The sequence below is a fragment of the Pseudochaenichthys georgianus genome, chromosome 5 (genome assembly GCF_902827115.2).
Source record: "Pseudochaenichthys georgianus chromosome 5, fPseGeo1.2, whole genome shotgun sequence".
In the NCBI taxonomy this organism is placed as follows: domain Eukaryota; kingdom Metazoa; phylum Chordata; class Actinopteri; order Perciformes; family Channichthyidae; genus Pseudochaenichthys; species Pseudochaenichthys georgianus.
In genome coordinates this window covers 28,659,694-28,687,065 of record NC_047507.1, presented here as the reverse complement: position 1 = coordinate 28,687,065, position 27,372 = coordinate 28,659,694, and the positions used below count along the sequence as shown (strand labels likewise).

At 39.6% G+C, this 27,372-nt stretch overlaps 1 protein-coding gene across 1 annotated transcript; it reads left to right on the top strand.

Annotated features, from left to right (window-relative positions):
• ngfb (nerve growth factor b (beta polypeptide)) lies at positions 1 to 27,372 on the top strand. Its single transcript, XM_034082351.1, has 3 exons — positions 1 to 111; positions 23,339 to 23,469; positions 26,454 to 27,372. The coding sequence occupies exon 3, from the start codon at positions 26,465 to 26,467 to the stop codon at positions 27,050 to 27,052; it is 588 nt and encodes a 195-aa protein (XP_033938242.1). The 5' UTR covers positions 1 to 111; positions 23,339 to 23,469; positions 26,454 to 26,464; the 3' UTR covers positions 27,053 to 27,372.

Genomic DNA, 27,372 nt, shown 5'->3' with positions numbered 1-27,372 from the left:
ATCTGTCCTTCCGCTCCCTGGCATCTTGTGAAATTGGACACAAACTGGGATATATTTCAGTGATCCTCAGGAGTCTAACATCAGTGGAGAGAAGAGAGAGCTTCTGCAGAGGTAGAGGACTCATTTACCTTCAATGCATGCATCTACAGAAACGTACTACCCTATACTACAAAGCAATAACATATTTTAGCATGATTTGCATTAGATTACAAAATAGACTATTATACAGACAATTGAAAGGAATTGTATTTATACAACAGTTTTGGATGTGAATTGTTCATGTTAAAGTAAAACCCTTGTGAAGGTAGTAAACTCTACATGCACCACTTGGACACTTGTTCTGTTATGTTTTAGGATAGTAAACCTGCTGAGGAACTATCTGAAATACTGTGTTCTTTTACATCTAAAGAGGGTTTAAGGTTGGAGATCAGACCCAACAGGGAGCTGATCATCTCCTCCATCCCCTCAGAAACTGTTGAAGCTTGGCCTCTGGCTCATCAGGTTACAATGGCAGCGATCAAACCTGCACTCGTCTCCTTGGGCTACGTGATATTCTCAAAGCATTCCTGCACAGTTTTTGTATTTGTATGGCATGTTGGGTTGGAAACAAGGAACTATAGCTGCAGGGTAGTTTTGTGTGCAGCAGACTTAAAACAAATTATTGCATTCTTGACATAATAGCTGGTGATTATACTCGAGAAGACTTGCTATGCTATTTTGAGGAGTACTTTTTTTATACTGTACATTTGTCATTATGGAGAATTTTAACACGCCTTAATTTGGATAGGTAAGATTATGATTATGTTTTCATGAACTCATTTGCATACTGGAGGAAAATCACTAGATGTTTGCAATGTTTAACAGTTTCCAAGTACAAAGGAAGCATTTGCGCTGCATAGTAAATATGGGAACAGAGCAACTCATTTATAAACTAAAGCATATGGCTGTTATCAACAGGCAGGAATAACAAACTGGACGATCAATAGGGAGGCTTCTCTGGCTCCAACAAAAGAGGCAGTGGTCAGTTTACAGTGACAAAGAGAGTGATGAAGTCAGAGTGATGAAGTCAGAGGGGGGAGCTGAAGGTAGGATGATGGGCTCAGAGCTTAATTAATAAAAGGTCTGAATGGGTTATTTTGAGTTCATTTTTAAATCCGTCCTCATTGGATTCATTTCAAGACCAATTGTCATCTAGACTTTTGAGGAATTTTTGAACTTGCGGTTACTTTTTCTGTGGTTGGTGCTCGCGCAAGTTCAAAGTGAACTTGCTGTTTTTTCTGCTTTCTAATAAAAGGGAAAAGTATACACAAAAGCTTACTTCGAATGTTGCTCCCTTGCTCCACTTTATTTAAATAAATAAATCATAAATGCATTTAGCCAGTGTGTACGAGATGCCAGGTGATGCCAGATGATATCCACAACACTATGCCAAGTATGTGAATTTGAAAATATATATTTTTTATCTGTTGTATATTTCACTACATGTTTGATTCATGGATCTCCCCTGGAGCACATGTACATGCATGCTTCTGAGTGTCATGACTATGATTTATGATGATTACTGAACATTGAGTAATAAAATACCTCTGAAAAACTAAGGTGGTTATTAAGTTGATAGGACTTTGGAAGGTGTTCCCGTCATGCATCCTTATCTGACATATCTACTAAATCTTAAAGACAAATATACTCTGTTGAGGAATTTCATTGATTCTTCGTATTATAGGTACAAATCTCCTTTGTCTTTAAATGACATGATAAATTGTTTAGTCCTTAAAATATAAAAAGAGGGAGACTATCAAACACAAAAAATACTTTTTCAACATAGAACATTTAGTTTTTTACCTCAACTTGTAAAATGAGCTTACAACTCATTTTAATAAATCGGTCAAACTGAAAAAGAAAAAAAGAATGTTTTAATGTTTTTAGTGATTTTCAAAAATATGTCTGCGCTCACTCAACTGTAGGGATATATTAAGTTAGAGTAACTCATATCTATTGAGTTACCGCATGTTGACTTGGAGCAATCAGCATTCATCTTGGAAGCGGAACACTTGGTAGCAGTGGAACAAAAGGATTTTCACCTAATAATCTATCAAATTACCTGGTAAGTAGCCATTTTTGTTCAGTTTAATTTACAACAGCTGTTTACTGCATATACAGTCCAACACAAACTGTAAGGCAGTGGTACTCAACCTTGTCCTAATCAGGAGCCACATTGACAAAAACGCTCCTTTCCTCCCTGAAACCATTATGCATTTGAGAATATGGCTAATAGTAATATGTTACTAAGGAATGAAAAGCATAATGTACAGTGCAATAACTGTGATTTATTATTTTCACTGCAACCACAAAACACACATTGCTGACTGCCCATAACAACAGATAACAGACAGCATGTTTACTGATCATCACAGGATGCCTCTGTTGCTCTTTCACTCGTATTTATGTGGAATACGTTTTTTTGAGCAGTTCGGTTCTGTTTGAGTCTCGCCAGCTTTTCCGCCCTCAACTCTCCACCTTTCGGAAAGTCGGTACTGCACTTCGGGTATTTTGTGTCGTGATGGCGCTGCAAATTGGACCTTTTAAATTGTGAAATAACGTTATCACAAAGCAGGCAGATGCATTTTCCCGAACCGGTGGAGACGAAGAAAAACTCGAGTTCCCAGTCCTCTTTAAATGTTCGATATTCCTCTTCACATTTTCGTTTCCTATATCCCTTTACCATTTTTGCATAGTGCTGTAAGCTAGTTTTCCCAGTGTGACGGAGCAATTATCTCGCGCACCTGCAATCAGAGCGTGAAACCTGAAATAATGTGTGATTGGTTGTTCAGAGGGATGGGGGGGGCGGCCTAATAGACTGATGTGTGACTTGTGAGTGATAATGAAATGTTGATGAATTCTGCTGACAATGGTTTTTTTTTTTTAAGTGGGACTTAAAAGAGCCGCAACTAGTCTTAAAGGAACCGCATGCGGCTCGCGAGCCGCGGGTTGAGTATCGCTGCTGTAAGGTATCATCAGCTACTTGTTTTAAGCTACTGTAGCATGCATAGCATACTGATTAGCTAGCTGTTTGCATCCTCCTGTATCCTTTGTTTCACAGTTGCAGTCAAAGTTCATTATTTGTAATACAGTAATACATTTTATAAAAACTCATTTAAAATAAATATGAACAGCAACTGACAATGCCCAGCATGTTCAGTTTTTGCAAACAAGCCTTTGTTTTTCTTTCTCAACATTAAAATGTTCTCCTTTTAAGGATGATTCGGTGGAAAGAATAAAAGAGGTTGCTATCCGGTGCTTGGTGGTGTGTCTTCGTGAAAAAGAGGATCTCTTCAAGGAAAACTTAAGTAAGTAACGACAATGCTTAAATCATACTGTAACTTGTGTTAACCTGAAACACAATGCAATGTTTTCAAATCTGATTGCACCAAAAACACTGAAATGTATTATCTAATCTACTTATTCCAGGATGGTGAAGTGGAAGTTAGCAATGAGATCCTGAAGACTGTCTTGACCAGGGCTGCGGATGCAAGAACAGTGATTGAAGGAACAGAAGTCCTTCAGATCTCGGATGTGACAAGAGCCTGCGCGATACTAATGGGGCTATTATGCACTTAACCTTAACGACCCAAAAGAGATGTTAAAAACGTTGGAAGCAGGTTCATGCCTTTATTTACATTTTTGTGTTTACTTTTATTTCATATTTGAGAACATTTGTTATGAAAAGATCATTGTGTAACAAACATTTTAAAATAAACTGTTAACAAGTGGAACTTCAATGTGTATGTTATTTTTGACTCAAAGAAATTAGTTTCTAATACTCAACCAAATTAAGGTAACAATTTGCATGGACATTTTTGAGTAGTATGGACTTAAATAAATAAATGACAATAGCTTAAATTAAACAAAATGCAACTTAATATCACTCCATCTTTACGATTAAAATTAAGTTGGTTCAACTTAATTTAGTTTTTAAAGGTGAAAGCAATTATGTTTGTAGTACTGAACTAATTAAGTTAATCAGATTATAAATGGGTACTCGGATTAACTTGATAATCGATTAAATTGGAAATACTTAAAAAGATCAACGCAAATTGTTACCTCAATTTATTTAAGTAGAGCCGGCGTATTTATCTTTAGAGTGAAAGTGGTCAAAATGCTTCTTTGTCTAACCAACGGGTCTTTATCCAAAGATTATTAATTTACAATGAAAAAAGAAAAGTGCAATGTCAAATGTAACAAGCTGAAACTAGAGAATGTCTAACAAATAATTAATATAACAAATAAAACCTTTTTTTAAAAGTTCTTTCCTATAGTTTATGCCCATTTCCTAGTTATAAAATATTCAACTTATCCTTCTTCGTGTCCTTCCAATATTTTGGATACAAGAGAAATGTGTATATAGAGATACAGGAAGTTTTCCAATGGGAATCGACTGCTAGTTCTGGTCCAACACAAAATGAGCTTCTCTTTTTGGCTGCAATATAATTGAATTACAGACCACATATCAGACACATAAATGTTCTTATTTATAAGTGTTTTCCAATTTTCATGAAGACAATGTGATGCATTTTATGTATTCAGTAGTGGACTCACTCTGAAGGAACAGAACGCCACATTTTTACCCTCTGGTATGCAAAGCAACAATTTACTACAGTGGAGATTTTCAGCAGACAAGCATTCCTCATCGCTGAACAATCTGTTCCACAGGTGGATGCACAGGGCAGGCAGGACTCTGGTTACAGATGCTGTACGGGCCATCTGAGCAGAACCATGGTGTAACAGCTTTCTGCCTAAACACAAACCTGTTCCTGCAGAGACACATCCGACTGCTTTTCTTTCCATTGATCTGTGAATTTGCTTTCTTAAAGATGTAATGTACGGTAATTAGCCCTTTCTTGCGAGGTTTCTCTTTTATTAGAGATCTAACTACTTTTTTAAAGCGATATATTTACTGTTTCACTTTCTTTCTTTTTTTTAATACAGACCTCAATACAAATGGGTTTTTACCAGTACAGTATTTTGTTTTCTAAGAAAATCGTTTTTATCTACATCTCGCACCTGTTAGTTGTATTTCTTTTCCATTCCTAACCTGGTGACCATACTCAACATTTGCTCAGCGCCACTATAGTGGTGCTGAGCAATAAAAGCTTTTATATCACCGGCTTCAAACTAAACACACAAGATGAAGAGATAGTGCAAATTGGGAAGTTATGACAACCTCAATTTTACTCTGATGTGTTTTGTAATGGAGTTAACTTTTCCTTTTCCAGTCAACGCGAGAATTATATTGGACGTGTGGACGAGTGAATATAGGGTGTCAAAGTTCAATTAAGTTCATATTTCAATGTTGGCAGCAAAACCATGGCTGAAATTCAGCTGCTGGCCAGTATGGCCGTAAGGCTCCTATATCAGGAATGTACAACTTTGTTAGCGTAAAAAAATCCCACTCCCTGTCACTCCTGAGGTTACACGGCAGCTAATAAATATTGATGTTGGCAAACACTCCTTTTCCTGACAGAGTTGTTGGTGAGCAGAGTACAGCGGCATAAATATTTATGTTAAGAATGAGTGAAAAAATAAACCATTTCAGGTTAAACTCAACTGCATTTCATTGTGCAACCAATAATGAGAATTCTACATTGAACCCCATTCAAATCAATCAATGTTTAATACAAACGATGAATGATGTGATAATTGTTCTCCTCTCCTGTCTCCCAATAGAGCAGGGCTGTAATTGCCATAATTACAGAGGGCTTGTGTTATTCCTCCCTTCACCAGCATCAAACCCGATTAGCCAGCCGTCATATATAATTCCATCAGCATCTATCCTTCTGTGCAGACATGTCCCATCATCTCCTGCGGCCTCGGGCAAGGTTCAAGGACTATGGTACCCATTTACAACGCATGAAAAGAAAGCTACTGTACAAAAATCTACAGCTGAAAAACAACTCTTAGTAACTCGGGAGGATCATCTCTCTGATACCACAGATGACAGTTAGAATATCCGTCCACGTTTAAAATGTTTCCTGGCGTAACTCAAGAGAGCTGATTAAAAATAACATAAACTGTGTAAATGTGAGTATCTGTGGGGATAAAAATGAAATACAACAAGCCTGTGCCTGTGGTTGAGTTGCATTTACTCTCCCATGAAGTGCCTTGAGAGTGGGAGTCGCTCATCATGTGAGAGTGTGTGTTACAATTAGGCCATACACATACACACCGTGAATCACAACCGTCATCCAGCATGCCAACTACAACTTGACCCTGTAACCCCCGGTTATTATGAGATGGGAAACTTACAGTAAAAATAGCTAATGTTTATTTGATTGTTAAATAAGACAGTGTTCCCAAAATCCCAGAAACGGTGCCCAGTCCTATTTCACCATCTTCAGACTACTATGACACATCAATGGGTTTTCCAATATCCACATATTTATTTTAACTCCACTTTTTCAAGGATGTAATTTCCTCATAAGACTAGATTATAATAACAATTTTGTAAAAGGAAGCTTCTTTTTGATTTGAGCCTCTAAGAACAAATAAGGTTAAAGCACAGACCAATGAGAGTGACAGGATACAAACAGTCAAATATACTTGAAAGAGAAAACGTCATTCACAGCACCACATATGCATTTCTACAGCTGCTTCTGTGGCTTCCCCTTATTTACCTTCCATAACAGCAGAGGGGAATTTATTTGAAGAAGGTGTAACCATAATATGGGGTTACGGAAAATTACAGTAAGGGAAACAAAATATTCAGTAAAAAGGAGCCACATAGGTGTCAGCGTTTATGTGAGAAGCCATTTAATTGGTCATAAAAGGTGCAGATGGATCACACGCTCAGTGAACCCAGACTTTAAACAATCAATTTGGAAAGAGTTTTCCACAAAATGTCAAAGCAAGGATGGAAACAAATGCCAGAGAGGGAAATGGGAAAGATCTTTTGACCAGCTTCAGAATTTCTACTCGAAGGAGAAGGTCCAAAGCCAAAAAATGTACAAAAGACAGCTGGATATGTTTTCAAACCAACATGCTTTGCTAGTTTGAACTGTTGCTCTTCAGAAGAACTGCTGACAGACACAAACGGCAACAAACAAGAAGGTGTCAACATGAGTCCTCTCCTGCAGTTCCACAGCAAAATAGAACTGTGTGAAAAATAAATGTTTTTCAGCAAAAACCCCAAAGTGTCAAAAGATGTGTCAAGCACCACATTTTTAAAGGATCTGCATGATTTTTTTTATTTGACAGCAATGACATTTAATATTAGCCAAGTGTTTACAGGAGGATTTAAAGGTCTAGCCAAATCATTTCCTAATCAAAGCAGCTATCGTGTCCAAGCGTTGATTGCCGTATTTGATCTGGCGTCATTATATCCTCCTTGGCCATAATCCTGTAACAAAAACTAAAATCAATGCTAGGAGAACTTGAGCACCAGGTCACTGAGGCTGTTCAACCCGTAACCGAGCCAAATTCACAAGTAGATCATATTATTAAGATCATCTCAAGAGACGGAGCTCTGCCAAAGTTTCATCATAAACTTCCGCTGCATTGTTCAACAACACTCACGGTGACCCCTCGCAACGTTTTTGTCGTTGATTTTATTGAACTCATGTGGAGTGTGTGGAGCTGAGCCTGTTTACTGACGCTGTGTATAGAGACTGGGGTCAGCTGTGTTTCGTCAGCACAGCGAGACCAAACACAGCCATCACTGAGTAACAAAACTGTTCTCATTAAATCTGCCGTTTTCATGTTGGTTTTTCAGTCATCGGCAGCGATTGTTACTCACGTTGTTGGGTTTGGGCACCGTAAAGAAAACCACTTCACGACGCATTCTGTTTTCACTTATATTTGACGTCATTAAGATGAATAGATTGTGTGCATGCAAAGTGATGTATACACTGAATAGTTAACAAGAAGCAGGTCCTCTTGTGGGAAAAGCTTAGAAATACTAAATGAAAGCAAAATTATTATTCCTGCAGATTGTGTATCCTATGGCAGAAATATAAACAGTAGGCCATTATTGTCATCCAGATGTTGTTCTCTCTGGTGCATCACTTAAAGCTTTAGATGAAAAGTGTTTGCTGGCCCTTCCTGATCCGGCTCCTTGGCTTCACTCCGATCGGTCTCAGTCCGGACCTGATGTGATCTTCAGGTGTCAGCGCCAGCCAAACTTTCACACATCTGCCTTAAATCACAACCGACTGCCAGCAGAGGCCCCATTTCTCAACCGAGGGTCATACTTCGTTTGAAACAGTTTCCCACATACTTGTCTGATAACAGTGAAACAGAACATTGCCTCAACGAGATGCAACAGGACTGCATTCTGGGGGAAAAAATGAAATTATGGGCTTCAATTGCATGCTATTATACCGCTTAACATGTTTCCTTTGACTAGTTGCCAAAGGACAGAATAAGACATTTCACTTCCCTAAAACTAAAGGACAAGCTGAGGCAAGTCGGCTTTAAAAACGTAAATGTGTTGCAATGTTCACATTTGTGTTTAAGCACACGTATAGTGTGAGGTAAGAAAGTTGTTGTGATGCAACGCAATGAAATAGTCTATAGATAAAACATTGGGCTTTAAAAGTGTGTTTTTATTCATTTCATCCAAAGGAAATAAACACTCTAAGTCTGAAGCTCTTATTTGAAAACAGCAAATAACTCATCTTAATATAAAGGAGGATCTAATGTTCACTGGGGACCACCAAAATGGATGTTGACTGACATTTATTGACCTCACCCTGAAACTAAAACTGCAGTCTCTTTATAAATTCCCTCAATGATTCATTTGATCTTCTTTCGCCTATACGTTTCCCAGTATTTTCTCAGTCAAATATCCCTTTTTACAGATAAAACTTAACCAACAGTTGTGTTTCATTGACCCATTGCCATTATCTTTAACTCAAATGAATGTGTTACTGTGTTGAACACACTGACAGCTATCACTTCCTGCCGCTGTGTTGACGTGCTTGAGTCTTTCTCAAAGAGACTTTGAATCCATTGAGGGCCGACTGATGCAAGATCTGCATTCAGAAAGAAAAACGGTTCACCATACAGCCAAGGGGAATATTATTTAAGAGAACAAGGACGGAAACTCATTCACCTTTTTGTGCTAAACCACGGATGAACAGTCTTTCAGCAAATGTGGATTGTATTCACTCCTTCCTCTACTGAAAGCAGAACGTAGCTTTGTCTATCTTTCTAATAACACTGCCCTCTTCTCTTTCCATGCCTCTTTACGTTGCCCGTTTTCGACTCATGCAGAAATTAGCCTCAGGAAGAAATATACTCCATGGTTGCCATTGCAGCAACATTATGGTCTATTTACCTTAAAAAAGCAATTCAAGTAACAACACTTGCTGCCTGTCCCTGTGTTTCTATGAAATCACCACAGAGCTGCGTGCATGGTTAATTGATGGATTCAAATGCGTCAATTAAGATTTGAAGAAGTACACACTAGACATAGCAGAGGTTGAAAGTTAAAGCAACTAAAGTATAATTACAGTGGCACGCACGCAGCAAAACGGTGACAGATAGCAATTAAGTCATAAAGAGGAAAAATATTTAAAAGTTTCAAGCTTCTTTTCACATATGATTGGCAGGGAGTGCAAACATTTGAAATGACTTATCCTCATGTCAAGAGGATTTCCAAAACGTTGTTGAAATTCAGATGAAGACTAAAAAAGGCACACACACATAAAATGATGCCAAGTTTAATTTAGGATTGCAGGGGAAAATTCACATGATATTCGATATTGTTGACATTATTGAAAATAACAGTTCTGTTATGTATAAAAAATGTTTTCTAAATATGTTCATCAAAGAAATTGGAACCCAATTACCTTTTTTCCAAGCTAATTTAAACTGCATTTCTCAATAGCAATTTAATAAATGTATTTCACATAGATTAGATCTTAAATAATGGAAAATGTTTACAGTAGCAATTACAGTTAAACATGTTTGCATGACGGACTCGTACATTATATTCCTTGAAATCAAAAATGATAAATTCATAATCACGATGTTGTGCGCAGTTTTGGTTTCATTTGAACAGATTAAATAATTGTCAAAAGTTGGATTATTGTTTGCAATCAAAGTTATGGATTTTTTATTTCCACTAAATTGCAGTTTTTAAAATGATACTCATTTGGACGTACATTTTTGGTTAAAGCCTGAAAACTTCACCACATTTGTTATCAGACTAACATGCAAGACTGTTTTGGAAGCAAAGAAAAAAACACGTATTTTCTATTATTCATTATTGTTGTAAAAACGTTAGTATTTGTATATTTTACTGTGGATGTCATTCCAGGAACCCCTGAGTTGGGCTTGAATTCAGCACAAAGCTTTGCAGTTTTGCATGAATGACCGCAGCAGTGTAATGAGCAGCCTGTCACTCAAAGCCCATTGGTGGCTTTCAGATAAAGTCACCTGCACCTCCCTTCCTCTCTGAACGGGAGCCAGCACCGGGGGGTCGGGTTACCTGCAGGGCTGTGTGACTTTTACCATGAGAATGAACAGCCACTGCCATGTTTTTTTTCAGAAGGAGGTGGATTGTTCTAGTCTGCAGACTGGATTGTGTGGCTGCTTGTCAGTCATCCCAGACGGGCTCATTAAAACGACTCCATTAGAGTTAATGAGATGTAGGACAGCGGCTGTGGGTGGCCTCTTTATTCAGGGCTAACAGATCACATAACTGATTTGGTTAATTCACAACAAACCTTAAGAAGCCTGAAACTATTCTAAAACAAGAAATGTTAACATAATAATCACACTCCATGAGAAAACACGACTTTAGAACAACAGGCTCAGCAGGATCGGGAGGGAGATGAAAACAACAAACTGCCTCCTGCAGGATTGTAGAGGTGGATGCTGGGGTGAACAACAGCAACTGAAGCAACAGCAAAAGAGTCACAGCAGAGTTTGCACATGAGCAGCAGCACACTAAAGCTGCCATCACAGAAAAAGAGAGTAGAAGAGCAGGAAGGGATGGCATATAAAGACCACAATATTGCAACAAGTCCTCCAACTCATACGACCACATGGGCCGATTGTTCAGGCCCTTATTATGACCAAATATGTCATTTGTTTAAGAGCTTAATACGTCCTATAATTACGTTTTAAAGTTTTCGCCCTCTCGTGCTCCCGTTGAATGCTAACGTTACAGATGGTCGTTTATTCACAAATAACCCTCTCTGTAAAATCCTAAATTGTAGGATAGTTTGGTCATTAAAACGCTTTTTGATTAGATTTCTAGCGAGAAGTGTATATTGTACTTTTAGAATCCACGTCCAGTCGATATGTAGGATCTATAGTTTGATAGATATTACGAAGATGATTTGAGGTATGCGGCAGCTTCCATGTAAACCTACGGGTTGAAAACAGTATTTCCGGTCTCAAAGTTTTCATAATAAAACCAATGATCAAATGATTTAACAGTGATATCTGCAGTACTCATCCACTAAAAAACATCAGTTTATCCTAGTTAATTATACAACATTTATTGGTTTAAATTGTGTACAATGCTTTTGTGTTTTTCCCATAGGTGTTTCTCTTTCGATTCTGAGAGACACCTTTCTTTTTTCGAGGCTCAGCCTCGGCTAAAACATCGATTGTTTTAGCCGCAATGCATGTCGGGATATGGTGTTTATGCGATATGAAATCGGAAAAAAAAATTGTTTACATAAAATAATACTTTATTCCGAGTGTTCTTGCTTTTCTCTTTGGAAGTCATCACATAACGGCATTGTAATACACGGTTCGGCTGCATTACATATTACAGATCTGCTGTAGATATGTATTTATAGAGCCCTGATCAGAAGACCTTTTGACAAACTGTAAGAAATGCCGCCAAAACTGAATATGTGACGTGGATCATAAATATATTAGCAATTAAACAACATCTTCCATTTCCCTTCACACAATACGTCTCCTTGCAATATCAACACTAATTCGGCTGACTTTTATATTTGATCCAATTGGTAGATATATTTACACCATAACGGTGCACAGCTGATAGAAAGGGATTTTTTTTGTAGTTTTTAAAGATATTATTTACTGAGCTACCTTTCCAACTCCTCATGCAGTTGACTGTTACAGGTCTATACAGGTTCATGGTACAATGCATAAGCTTCAAATCGAGAGACTGAAACTGTATTTTCCTTTACCGTTCTGTTTTATTTTCACAATAAAGTTAATAGTCATATTATGTTTGATATTATTATGTTTTATTAACTACACCACTGGTTTTTTAACCCATACCGCCTGGTGGTTAAAGCACGTTATTGAATTTTGTTGTTGAATAAGTTGTATTTGATGAAAACATTTAAATATTAAGAGTAGCCTGCATACACAATTGGGGGAAAGTAGAAGGCATGATAGAAATATAGAATAGAAAATATCAAGAAGATACTGTAGTGATCTCTACAATAAAACAGTTTAGTGCAGGACGTCCAAAGATATTAACAGGAGGATGTGCAAAACAGACAAACTGATAAGGCTTTATTTAAACATTAAAGAAAACTTTAAATTAAGGTCTTCTTTTGAATAAAAAAAACCGTAGGGGTTATCCACAGATAAATATGAAGTCTGACAAAGTACTTAACGTCCAATATATTGCATAGTTTATTTTGGCACTTGACAATCACCTTCCCTGAATTTGACTCAGGTGTAACTAAAGTCTGATTTAAGGGTTGTTTATATTACACATAATTAATCAGAATCTGCAAAGTAACTCAAATAAATGTATTGGAGTAAAAATACCAGGTTAACCTCTGAATTGTAGTGGAGTAGAACAAAGTAGTATGCTGCTGTAACAAAAACATTTCCCAACTTGGGATCAATAAAGTATCTTATCTTAAGATGATCGATGGCTACTGCCATATTTGCAAAATGTGCCTCTGAACCTTGACAAGTGCATGTTTCAGGCTTATCAATGAACAACAGGAGGGGTCACAGACATAAGACCAGCTGTTAAATAAATCTCTTCTGACCTTAGCTGTCATGTGGGTATTAATTCACCCATTTATTAATTATATGTTTTAAATTTGATAACACCACTGTGTTTCGTATCCCCTAAACCTCCAGGGTGTACACAGTTTAATACTGGCAACTTCTAATTGTGGGAAATACGAAAATGTCTTATAAAGAGACGTGCCATAGAACATGTTGCGAAACACACAATAGCCAGCATGTGCAGTTCTGGGGGGGCTGGACCCGGGGGCTGGACCCGTCCAAGTCCAGTTTTGGAAAGTCTGCAGTCCATTCCATTTCATAGAGCTGTTTGACGCTCAGCGTAACCTTGTCGCACTGCCACTCCAACATCCAATCACAGGGCTTGATGAGTAATCACGGAGTTTGTAAAGCAAGGCGGATGTTGTAGTCCCAAACGATAGCTGGGGATTCTGGGTAATGTAGTGTCTTCGGAAACTGTAGTGTTACGCTTGGGTGAAGCAGGTAGGACTCAAATGCAGAATAACGAAAAGCGAGCTTTATTAAATAATATAAAGCTGTTGCAAAAAAAGGCAGTATCCAAAATATCCAGAACCAACGAGCAGCACAAGGAACACAGACCGTGGAATAACATGGAGGGGAAACAATGAACCGACATGGAACACACTAGACTAAATACACAGAAGGGTAATCACAGAACAAGACACAGCTGGGCAGGGGAGGAGAAACACAATGACAACAGGTGAACACAATCGGGTAATCAGGGAGGGAAACAGACAGGCAGGAAACGGGGGTGAACACTTTACACAATAAAACAGGAAACCCAAAGACAAGAAAAACACCAACACAGACAAAACTACAAACGTGACATAACATGAGAATCGTGACAGAACCCCCCCCTCAAGGGACGGATCCCAGACGTCCCAAAAAAAAAAAAGTCCAGCAGGGTGGGTGCAGGGGGACCGGAGGGAGGACACATAACTAGGGCCAAGAAAGGGTGGGTGGAGGGGGTCTGGAGGACGGGTCTCGGGCGGACGGCCCGGGGGCAAGGCAGAGACCAAAGAGGGGGTCTCGGGTGGACGGCCTGGGGGCAAGGCAAAGTTCAAAAAGGGGCTGGCAAGGGGTTGGCAGGACCCCTGGCAGAACAGTTGTCGGCGGGAACCCCAGAGGAACAGGACATAGGATTGACAGGACCCCCGGCAGGAGAGCAGTCGGCGGGACCTCCAACGGGACAGAACAAAGGGTTGGCAGGACCCCCGGCAGGAGAGTAGTCGGCGGGGCCTCCAACGGCACAGGACATAGGATTGGCAGGACCCCCGGCAGGAAAGCAGTCGGCGGGACCTCCAACGGCACAGGACATAGGGTTGGCAGGACCCCCGGCAGAAGAGTAGTTGGCAGGACCCCGGCAGGAGAGTAGTCGGCGGGACCTCCAACGGCACAGGACACAGGGCTGGCAGGACCCCCGGCAGAAGAGTAGTTGGCGGGACATCCAACGGGACACGACATAGGGTTTGCAGGACCACCAGCAGAAGAGTAGTCGGCGGGACCTCCAATGAGACGGGACAAGGAGCTGGCAGGACCCCCGGCAGGAGAGCAGACAGCGGGACCTCCAACAGGACAGGACAAAGGGTTGGCAGGACCCCCGGCAGGAGAGTAGACGGCGGGACCTCCAACGAGACAGACATACGATTGGTAGGACCCCCGGCAGAGGAGTAGTCGACAGGGCCTCCAACGGGACAGGACATGGAGTTGGCAGGACCCCCAGCGGAACCTCCAATGGACCAGGACATTGGGTAGGGACTTGAGACGTGACTCGAGAGGGGAACTAGAGAGGGAACTCCAGAGGGGACTAGAGGAGGAACAAGAGATGGGACTAGGGAATTGACTAGAGGCGGGACTTGAGTAGGGACTCGAGAGGTGACTCGAGAGGGGACTAGGGAAGGGACTCGGGAAGGGACTTGGGAAGGGACTTGAGTAGGGACTAGAGAAGGGACTAGAGTTGGTACTTGAGAAGAGACTAGAGAAGTGACTAGAGGTGGGACTGGAGAAGGGACTAGAGAAGGGACTAGAGAAGGGACTAGGAAAGTGACCTGAGGAGGGACTAGGGAAGGGACTAGAGGAGGGACTATGGCTGCTGGGGCCAGAACTGGGGCTGTAACCATGGCTGCTGGGGCCAGAACTGGGGCTGTAACCATGGTTGCTGAGGCCGGAACCAGGGCCGGAACCATGGCCAGAACTGGGGCCGGAACCATGGCTGCTGGGACCGGCACTGGAGCCGGAGCCGCTGGAGTACGGGCTGGAATCCTGGCCTTGCATCTTCCAGAGACCTTTTGGAGGCTCCGTGGACCTCCAAACGCCAGACGGGTTCCTGAGAAAAGGTCTGAGGTTGGAACTGGAGCCGCTGGAACCGGAACAGAGGCCTGGACCATGGCTGTATGGGCCAGGTAATCGAGCAAGGAAACATAGCTCTGCGGGCCGGTACTGGTGCATGGATCCATGGCTGTGGAAACCGGAACTGAAGCCGGGATCATGGCTGTTGGAGCACGGGCTGGAATCCTGGCCCTGCGTCTCCTAGAGGCTTTTTGGAGACTCTGTGGACCTTCAACAGGACGGTAGTCGGATCCCAGGAAAGGATTAGAAGCTTGTGACAATTCTTCAGGGCTACTTGTAAAGGTTTGTAGCCACTCAGGCAACAAGCTCCTGAGCCAGGGCTTGCGAGCAACCTCCCGGCGTGCCTCCTTCAAAGCAGCCTCTTTACCCCGTCTAGATGAGGCGTTCTTCCAGGTGTAAAAAATGTACTCCAGAGAGTACCCAAGACATTCCGCCTGTGGGGCCAAAACATTAAAATCTGCTGAGTCCAAATGTGGTCGGTTCATTCTGTTACACTTGGGTGAAGCAGGTAGGACTCAAATGCAGAATAACAAAAAGCGAGCTTTATTAAATAATATAAAGCTGTGGCAAAAAAAGGCAGTATCCAAAATATCCAGAACCAATGAGCAGCACAAGGAACACAGACCGTGGAATAACATGGAGGGGAAACAATGAACCGACATGGAACACAGGGGAAGACTAGACTAAATACACAGAAGGGTAATCACAGAACAAGACACAGCTGGGCAGGGGAGGAGAAACACAAGGACAACAGGTGAACACAATCGGGTAATCAGGGAGGGAAACAGACAGGCAGGAAACGGGGGTGAACACTTTACACAATAAAACAGGAAACCCAAAGACAAGAAAAACACCAACACAGACAAAACTACAAACGTGATATAACATGAGAATCGTGACACTGTAGTATCTAAACTCCAAAAAAACTATTTGTTTCTCTCAATCGAAGGTTAAAAACACAAAAGTATTGTACAGAATTTAAACCAATCAATATTGTGTAATTAACAAGGATAAAGTGATGTTTTTTAGTGGATGAGTAATGCAGATATCACTGTGTAATCATTTGACAGTGAGGAGAATATATCCGGTTTTATTATGAAAACTTAGAGACCGGAAAAACTGTTTTCACCCATGCTAACTTTACATGGAAGCGGCATACGTGTTATTCTGGCGAGACCTCAAATCATCTTCGTAATATCTATCAAACTATAGATCCTACACATCGACGGGACGTGTATTCTAAGAGTACAATATACACTTCTCGACAGAAATCGAATCAAAAAGCATTTTAATGGCCAAACTATTCCACAATTTAGGATTTTCCAGAGAGGGTTATTTGTGAATAAACGTCTCTCCGGAGCGTTTGCAATGAACGGGCCGGGAGCATGTTGTTTCTTACACGACCACTAGAGCACCTCTAGTGGTCGTGTAAGAAACAACATACACTTTAAAACGTTTCTCTGGGTCGTAATAAGGGCATGAACAATCGGCCTATATGGTCGTTTTTTGTAGGAGGACAGGCTGCAATATTGCAAAGTTGGGCTACAACTTGTGTTTTTATTGCATTGATAATCTCCCAATTATTTATTCTATTTAAGATTCAAATATCAGACCATACTGTATGCACAAAAGCTACAGCATAGTTTCTGCAATGAAAATCTCAAGTCTAAAGCAACATGTAATATTCCAAACACGGAAGAAAAGGCATACATTGGTGCAATAAATATAGTGGTGGAAATAAGTTACAGGAATAAGATAAAATACATATATCTCACATCAAATAAGGCAAACAGAGTGTAAAATAAAACAATGTACAGTTACAAATATACTATAGTTCTATATGTATGTGTGGTCCTAATGGTTCATTTAAAAATTGCTGATAAAAATTCCCAAGAGTAGAAGCTATTCTTTTTTTTTAAACTGTGCTAAACACAAATACAATCAGTTTACAAGTAGAAAACAAAAAAATCAGCAAATTCATATTTAAGATTCCAGGACCAGGGAAAATGTGGACTTTGAGGTTAAGAATTAATACATGTGTTTATGATCGGTCAGTGTGTTGCAGTGTTTTCATGTGCAATTGAAAACTGGATTTAGTATGTGAAGACAGAGTTAGGAGGAGATATTTAGTGTCTAAGTTCTGATGTAATCACTTGCAACAAACATATGCCAAACCCAACATAGCAAACACAGAGCAGAACTAATGCTCAGCTCTATCCCAGAACCTGTTGGATACAGAAGCAGACTGCAGCTTTTATGAGAAAGTTATATGAACTCTATGGGACAATTCGGGGAACTCAAACTAAGAGGGGATTGGACCTTTTAGTGAGCTCCTTCCACATTAGGGCCAGTCCTCAGCCATTGCCCATAAAAACAGCAACACCTCCAACTAACCCAGACCATTTGCAATCCAGACAGTATAATATGCCGTAGCAAAGACAGCCTAATAGCACCCATGGCTGCAGGTATTGTGCATGCTGCTGAGTGGCATGGCTTACTGGGCCACTTAAATGCAACAGAGCATCATTAATGTAATTATTTGCACCTGTGTTTTTTTTTTGTAATGGTTCAAATGTGTGCTGTTTAAAAGGGTACATTGACCAGATGCATAACAGCAGAGTTAATGCACTAAACTACGCTGCAAAATATGAGAAATTATGTGAAGAATATTATGGAAGATGTCACAGCAGGTTACTTAGCTTGAAGAAGAAGCGATGATCCTCGGCAGTGGAGATGAGGTCCAAAATGTTTGTTTCCCATACCTGAAGTCACATTTAAGCAGGGGCGGTTCTAGGGGGGTCAGGGGGCCCAGTGCCCCCCTAACACTGACTTTGGACCCCCCTGTGGCCCTGAAAATGAAAAAGAAAAGAAAAAAAAGTTTATGATTAAACGATTTATTGGCTGACGGAATAGGTGGAACTAACGCTATTTGTCATTCTAGTTGGACCCATTAGAGCGTAACAACTGTAACTATAAGTATCTGAAATAAATATGTGTCCTGAAACAAATACCAATAACTGTATTGCATTGTTTTCTTATGCGCAATTACTTCATACTGTCTTTGTCTTTTTCGTCCTGCATTTATTGTGCCCCCCTCAGAAAATAACTGGCCCCAGCATGGCCCCCCCAGTCAAATTGGTCCAGAACCGCCACTGCGTTTAAGGACGACAGTTGATGAGAGTTGAGTCCCTGAATGCAACACAAACGAGTATATCCTCTCAAAGTGAAACGGCATGGACTAGCTTATGTTATGAAATGCTCATAAGACGTAATTTGTCATTTTTAATGTTAAATGATTAAATATTGAGCAGCTGGGAGAGTGACTGTTAAAATAACCCGCCCTTGCTTGATAGTGGTGCGTTCAAATTAAAGTTGTAAAGTGTGTAAACCATAGCTAGCTATCACCAAAGGACTCTCTTATATAACTTCACAATGCTGCATTGTATGTGGCTACCAGTTTGTTTGTTTATTTCTGATTTACTTTTGACAGTTTAGTATCTTTAGCAGATAGTTTAGTTTAAGGATAAAACACATGAGACTGTAGTAGGCTCTAGAAACAATTTGATGTTAATGTAACACAGCAAAGTCAACCTTTGATATACTGTATACAGTCTGTGGCTGAAACTAAAAGGCTTACATTTACTTAAGTATTGTGCCTAAGTACAAATATATGGGACTTGTACTTAACTGAAGTGGAAATACTTCATGCAACCCTGTATTTCTTATATACTACATCTCAGTGGCAATATATTTCTTTCGACTCCACTAGGACTATATTTGTTTGACAGCTTTAGTTACTTTTGAATATACAATTTGCATAACCTTTCTGTGCAGTGAACGTCACATATTTCCAGCCCGTTTATTTTGAATGTGAATGTCTTTGACTAATTAAAGGATCAAGTTTTCCTTTATAACTTGAAAAAAATCTTCTTATAATTGAACTAGACAGACATTTTCTTAAAAAAAAAAAAACATAGTTGACTTTTTAGAGAAACATGGTTCTAACAAGAGAGATTTGATGATGCATTACTCTGGAAATGTAACTCCTCATCCTGCACAACCTTGAATATCCACAGCAGTAAAATGCACCATGCACATTCATGCAGCATTCATATTTATCGAAAACATATAATTTATCATATTTGATAAATAAATAAAACTAAATTGATGCCACACATCATACTGTACATGTTGACCTAAAAACCATAAATATAATTTATATTATGTGCATTCTTTAAAATGTTAAATAAATAAAAAGGTCCATTATAGCCTACACAATAAATAAACAATTACCGCAGTGTATTATGACACAGTCAAAAATAGAGGGAGGATATGAGCATGACTAATAAAACAGATAAACCACACTTGAAGAATGGAATTAGGTCTTGGGTGTAATGTGTTTTGCAGCAGTGTGAAGCACTTGTAGCAGCCAATAGAAAACACAGTTTTTTGCAGTATTACTCAACTTTTTTCCCAATTAAAAGTTGAGAGCACAACTGCAGAACAGTCCTGCGGGTTTTAATGAGGTTTTATTAATATTCTATAAGGAAACGTTTCATTGTTGTTTTAGCACATTTCCCACAATGTTATCATTGGCACATTGTGGTGCAAAAACCCTGTCCAAAATCATCCAAAAGCTGTTTTATCGGGTTAGGAATGAATGACAGGCGTTTTCAGGAAGCGAAAGTCAAACCTAAACAAACTTTACACAGAGCAGCCAATCAGGCTCCACCGATTGAAAATCAGCTCAAATATTGAAGGTCAAACTTTTGAGGAACTCTTTGAATCAGTTTACCATAATAACATATTGAGGCTGGCCAATAACATCGTCTCTGACCCTGACCGTGTCCTGAACAGTGATATGAATTGTAACCATCTAATCTGAGATAGGTAGCAACACATGTATAAAGTTAGACTTAAACACTCTTTTGTGAACTAGTCAATCCTAATTGTAAATACCGAGTTAATCCCAGGTCAGATGTACGTTAAAGGATCTTAAAAATATTGTCTTCAGTCAATGTAATTTATGTAAATGTCTGTTTCCTTTCCTTAATATTTGTCCTGGCTGTTGCAAATGGATCTTGTGTGATGCAATAACAATTCCAGACTTTATCTAACAATATAGTATTATCCTGTTGTACTGTAAGGTGTGCAACATCCTTCACTGTAGCATCACCGTTATCTGAGAGAGCAACATTTTTCCTGTGTGCAGTCATCAGGTGGTTCTGCTGCAGCCCATCTGCTTCAAGGCTCAATGCGATGTGAGATGCCCCACTGCACACTAATGTTGTACGGCAGCGTTATGTGCATATCTGTAGCCCACCTAGTAGCTTGAATGAATGTTGCTATTCTCCTTCATGGCAAGACCAGACTGCTGACTGCATGTTCCTTAACCACAGAGCAACAGCTGTGTGTCGACAGCCAAAATCTGAGCTTCAAATGACTGGGACATTTGTTTTCTGTTAACATGATTGCTCTTTTGCATGATACATGAAATAATAGTGTTGCAGGTTTTAAATAACAACATGAGGCTTTTATTCACATCTTGTAATTTTCAGAAAAGTCATTATATTCTTTGCACAAATGACACATTATACATGACAAGAGATAGTTTTTCTCTGCTGCTACAGTTAATTTAAGAGGAATTCTCTGGCATTTCATATTAAATCTCAAATAGTTTGATGGCTCAGCTTGTAGCATTACTTTGCATGTTAAGTATTCTAATTCACTGAACTACATAAATATAGATATTATTTTGGGGTCTGTATTATGGTGCACACATTCAATGCGTTCGTAGGTCATGATTTACCTTGAATCTTATCGTGCAAAAGATAAGGTGAGATTGCCCCAAAAACAATTCTCTTGCACTCTACAAACCTTAGTTCTTCAATAAATTCACATGGGAAGCAATCAAACTTTTTATTTTTATTAAATTCTAAGCAACACTTACTGACACTGATGTCTTAGAGTTTAGAGATTTTTGTTCAGCTCATGCCAAAGAGACAACTCCAAAAAGAGTGTTTTGAAGTGAGGCTAGTAATTTAATTAAAAAAGAAAAGAAAATGGGAGAGGAACATTTGTGAAGGGCAACGGTCGTCCACAAACATGAGACAAACAAACAAAGAACAATATCCTATTAAAATGAGAGAGAAGAAGTCTACAGACATGTGTTTGGATCATTTCAATTGAAAAAACATGTAATATTTGGGTACCATTTAGTCAGGAATACGTCTGTTGTTAATTTTAATCTTGTGGTTATGTTTTTCCATGTAGTAAACATCTTTAACTTTCTCCCTTCATTGTGGACTCTGGCGCTGCAGCCTCAGCCAGGAGACTGGTCCAGCCCAGATCACTGTTAAGACCTCAGTTATAGACAACCTTACAGTGCTTCTGACCTCACATGTCAGTGCATCTCCATGACTACTGAAAACCTCTGGAGAAACATACTTCTTTTTTTACCTGAAACTGTTGTATTCTTTTTTTTTTTTTTTTTCAGTTTTAACCACCATGTCTGTCTTGTGCATTTAAACATACTTTATTAGGGTTAGTGGTGGATAATGAACCTGGGAGGAGGCTTCTTGTGAAGGTCAGATTTAACACCTACAGCAGTTGGGTAGTCCAGCAGTTAATTGATTTGCACTATGAGGGACAATTAGTTACACCATTTGAGAGAGTAGACAGACTCAGAGTCATTAAACAGCCCCTCGTGGACTGAAAAGTCACAGATTAAAACGCCATGACAGCCAGAGAGCACCGTTGTCGTGGTGCTGTAAAGCGAGAACACTTCCTGTGCTGGCATACATTCTTTAGTTAGAGTAAACTTCAATATTTACAGGCCTTTTACTGCTGTTTAGGAATAGCTTACATTCCTGTCATTTTGCAAGCGAACTGTTTTTCTAACTTCTTCAGCCATGCTTAAAAGGTAGCTACTTGCAAAGCTATCCTCAATTTAAAGAATATACAAGTATGTTTTCCTGTCTTTTGTTTCTGTTTGTGTCAGGTGATTGACACTAAGTACGTTTGAACATAACACACTCAGCCTGCTGACACTTAACTCAAGCACACTTAGGCTCGGTGACACAAAGATAAAAACAAAATGACAAAACATAATTAATGCTTTTGGTTTTCAGTGATGGATTATCTTTAGTGAACGGTGTCTGTGTTTCATCACTGCAAACATCTTCATCAAAGCCCTCTGGATGTAGGAAATCATGCTTGATGGAAAACAGACTACAAACCGCAATATCAATATTTAAAAGATGTTATGCCGTGTTGACAGCTCATCTGGTTTGTATATGAGGCTTCATACACAAAATTCCTCAATGCTCTGGATTCTTCTTTTTTCCTAAGAAATATTTGCTCATTAAATGTCTCAATACATCTCGTGTTTAAACAAACCTTTCAAAAACGGATGGGTTAGAGATTGCTGATAGAAATTACAGCAGTAATATAAAATACCCTAAATAAAGTACTCAGATCCCTTGCTTCAGTAAAAGTAATAATACATTACAAGTAAATGTCCTGAATTGTAAATGTTACAGAAGTCAAAGTAAAGAGTATTATTAGCAAAATGTATCTAAAAGTATCAAAAGTCAATATGCAGAATGGCTCTTTTCACATTATCCAAATATTTTTTAAACATTGGGTAAATTAGTGTTAAAGTACTGTACAAAAAAATGTATAACATACAAATGTATTGTATGTACATAAAATAATTTAGTGGAGTAAAACAAAAATAGTAGCATAAAATGGAAAAACTTAAGTAAAGTACAAGTATGTCAAAATAGTACTTGAGTAAATGTACATTCCACCGTTGCATGTTACCACTTTTTACATTATGCAGGTCTTTTTTATGTCGGTATGTTCAGTATGTGAGGATCTGTTGAGCGGGAACAACATATTAACTTTGTTTCCAGTATGGTCCTCACAAAGTATGTGTTTACAGTGGGTTTATGAGCCGGGCGAGACACTTTCCCTGCTTGTCTCTCAGCAGGGTGCGGAGCGGTGTGGAGCTGGATGGGGGCCACAGCCGGGCCTGATGCAGGAGCCCAGAACACAGCGAGCCCTGATCACGTCCTCTAGAGACCGCCGAGGTGCTACAGTTCACGTGGAGACACTGAGAAGGTACAGGATAGTACTCTGCAACACAAAGCACACAAAACGTAAAAGAAACCCCATATCAGTTGATGCAACAGCTTGTGTCACAAACACAACATCCAACTTTTTTTTTTTGACCCACTTGATGAAGAGACTACGCAGTTTGCGTAGTCTCTTCATCAAGTGGGTCAAAAAAAAAAAGTTTCCTACTCTGAGACTGTTCTTTAGTAAATGCAGTAGATATTCATCTCACATTTCATTCTTTAAAAGGATCATCATTTTACACATCCTTGTGAACGTTTAACCCTTTTTTCAAACTGGTTGTGTGATTTCTTTTTTATCTCCAGGGAAGCAATTAAAAACAATACATTAAGGTAGGGATAAAATAGGAAGTTGGCAGCAATTAAAACAAGCAGGAAACGGAGTAAAAATAAGAAAAACAAGTTTAGAGACCTCCGTAGATCTCTCAAAGTGACTGATGTGAACATGTATGGTTTTATTTGACTTATATCTCTGTCTTAAGTATAACATCTCAACTTTAAGCAGGTTAATATACAGTATATGGGCGTTCAACTATATCATCTTCACTGGGTATTCCTCTGTTAAAGATAATGGTATACACAAAGAGGAACACCAGGGGAAGATGGTATACAGTAGTTGATGGCACAGGTGTAACTAATACTTAGTGGTATGGCAGGTAAACAAAGAGCAAAACAAATAAGAGTGGTTTATCTGAGGCCATGTGCACAATCATGTGCTTTTAAAATGGGCTCCATTGACAAAAAGTCATTTTTGCTTACTCAAAACTCCAGTTGGCCTCCATGATAAAATGACACATTTTAATTTATGTATTGAGTATTGTTTATAATAATCAAATTAACTATGTAACTCTATAGTTAAATATAAGAAATAGTCTATGAACAAAAAAACAAAGACTTGCGAGATGCTGTGCTCACTTTTCATCAGCCTTTAGCTTTTTTTCCAATAGATGAATGTTCCCTGCTTTTAAAAAAAAAATAAAAAAAATCAAAATTGGTACATAGTGTCAAAAAAAAGTAAACGGTTTCCCCTGCACGAGTTGTCTGTTTACATCTTTATACTAATCATCAATGCAGTCGAAGGATTTTTTGTCTGTCCAAATGTTGCCCAATTTATTGGTGTAATCATCTCTCACATGGTGCACTATGATTCTTCTTTTGATGTGTTGTGCCAACATTTTAATCCACAAGCACTCACTCTGACACCTGAGGCAAACGGAGCGTATAATAAAGCTTCCCAACCGAGCCTGCTGCTGCGGCATCGCAGGTGTTAACACGCCTGCTGCATTGTGTTCGACGCAGCCTGTGGATTTAGACGGGCCAGAGCAGACAGATGTTGTGTTGAGGAGCCGCAGTGATGGAAACAGAAACTGATGGGATGTCACAACATTGTCTCAGATTCCTGTGGGTAATGTGACACCTATTTCCATGGGTAACTTGCATAGACAAGATCCATTTCATGTTCTTAAAAAGGAAACTCAGTACCGTTTCTGGAGAATTGCACTATATTCTCCCTGCTTGCCCAGAGATAATCGTTAAGTCTTAAAGATTACATTAAACTCTGTCTGTTCAGATCGTAGATGTCTATGAGCGCAAATTGTGAAAAAAGGTATATGAAAGCGTCAAACTCATCCATAAAATCATGGATAATATGCTGAATACAGAACACAAGAAACAAATATCCATACAATAAACCATAGATTTAAGAGAAATAGCATTTTTCATATCTCCTGTGAAAAAGAGAAAACCCTTTAGTGTGTGTGACGTGATGCATTAGCCTGCTGCTGCACAAAAACACCATACTGTAAAGTGTTGCAGATGTCTTTCACCCTCCATATTTCTACATAACCAGAGTTCAATGTGATCTCTGTGGATGTTATTAGGTGGATTTGTTCACTATTGAGCATTAAACTAGAAATAGAACATTCAACCTTGTGTACTGCCACTGTAACATGAGATTATCTCCTGAGGAAGAGAAATGATTGTGAATCTCATGCAAAAACTATGTTAAAACTGTTGCTATGAGACGATAAGTGTCAAACCCAGTATTAGGCAAGGTGTGTTTTCCACTTTAAAGAGGAGCTGCTCCTATTAGGTCAATCTCACTGCTCAACATGTTGTGCCTTGACACTGTGAAGGAAAAATGGGGAGTATCCACACATCAGACATCTCTGCCTCACAAGTCTTTGGAGCTTTAATCCAGCGTTCAAATCTTCTGCTCTGCACTTGGCCTACATACAAGACAGCTACTTGTCAAAAACATAAACCAGTAACAAGAAGTTAGTCTTAGTAAGAAGGAAATGATTTTCTCAGAAAGAGTATTTTGTCAGATCACTGTTGCATGGGCGGACTTTCAGACATTGGGACCCTGGGCACAGACATGCAAGACGCCCCACCACCTGTCATATAAGCAAGGCACACAATATAGTTGATGAGATTCTTTTGGTAGTTGCTTTTGAGTCATTTTGTACTCCTGTTGACGCCATCATCAGTAAATGTGTGTTTCTTTTAACTTGTTTTTGACTCTTCGTAGTTGTTTTGTGACTCTCCGTGGTCTCTATGTGGTCATTGTTGGTGTGCGTCTCTTTGAGGGACATTTTAACGGTGAAGGCCATTGGGTCTTCTGTACCTGTTCAGTTATCAATCCATGGACTTTAACACCCCACACACACAAATCTGGCACCAGACACTTTTTACGCTGCTCTGGACAGTCTTGCACTAATGTACATTTCTCAAAGATATTGAAGTGACTGTTATTTTGTATATATTGATTTGTGTGCTTTTATTTATGTCTTAATGTGTGCATATGTATAAATGTGTTTGTTGATTGTGTATATATATATATATATATATATATTGTATTCTCAGTCTGTACACACAAACTGAAAGATTGACTTTGATGAATGTTTAAGAAACACAACACACCAGTACCTATACTTCTGCAGTAACAGTGTTCTCTGTGCTTGTTGACAGGTGGTGTTCTCATGAGGTCGTCTATGCTGGTCCTGTTCCTCCTCTTCAGCGCCCAGGCTGTGGCCGCCATCTTAGGAGCAGCACAGCAGCAGGGTCCAGGCAACAACTCCAACACCATCTCCACAGTGGACCCCAAGCTCTTCACCAAGCGCCGCTACCTCTCACCCAGGGTGCTCTTCAGCGACCAGCCGCCTGATGCAGATCCGGCGGGGTCCCAGGGGGGCGGCAGGAGGACCCCCAGGAGAGCGGGGCAGCCTCAGCACCGAGGAGTCTACTCAGTGTGCGATAGCATCAGCAACTGGGTGGGCAACAAGACCAAAGCCACAGACATCTCAGGCAACGAGGTGACGGTTCTGCCGGACGTGAACATCAACAATGTGAACAAGAAGCAGTACTTCTTTGAAACAACGTGCCACAGCGAGCGCTCCGGCAACTCCGGTTGTTTGGGGATCGATGCCAAACACTGGAACTCCTACTGCACCAACTCACACACTTTTGTCCGAGCGTTGACCTCGTTTAAGAACCTGGTGGCCTGGAGGCTCATACGCATCAACGTGGCCTGTGTGTGTGTGCTGAGCCGTAAGTCATGGCGTCAGTAAAGACTTTCCATTCACATCACAAACACACTCAATTACAAACACAGACATGCTCATCACCAGAGACTTCTCATCCTCTAAACAAAGTAAGTTATTAGTATATGTCAAAGTATCAGGACTGCATGTATATACAACAGCCCTGGGTCAAATAGTATCTGCTAGTAGTGGGTACATTACCAAAGATGCTGTGACACTTAGCATCCTACTGTCCTTGCTGCTGGAGACACCACCACATGTGTTAAAATGTGTATAAATCCTTTGTGACATTAATTGTCACAACGCTTTTTTGGGTCTAAACACTTTACAGTGTGTTTAAAAGAAGT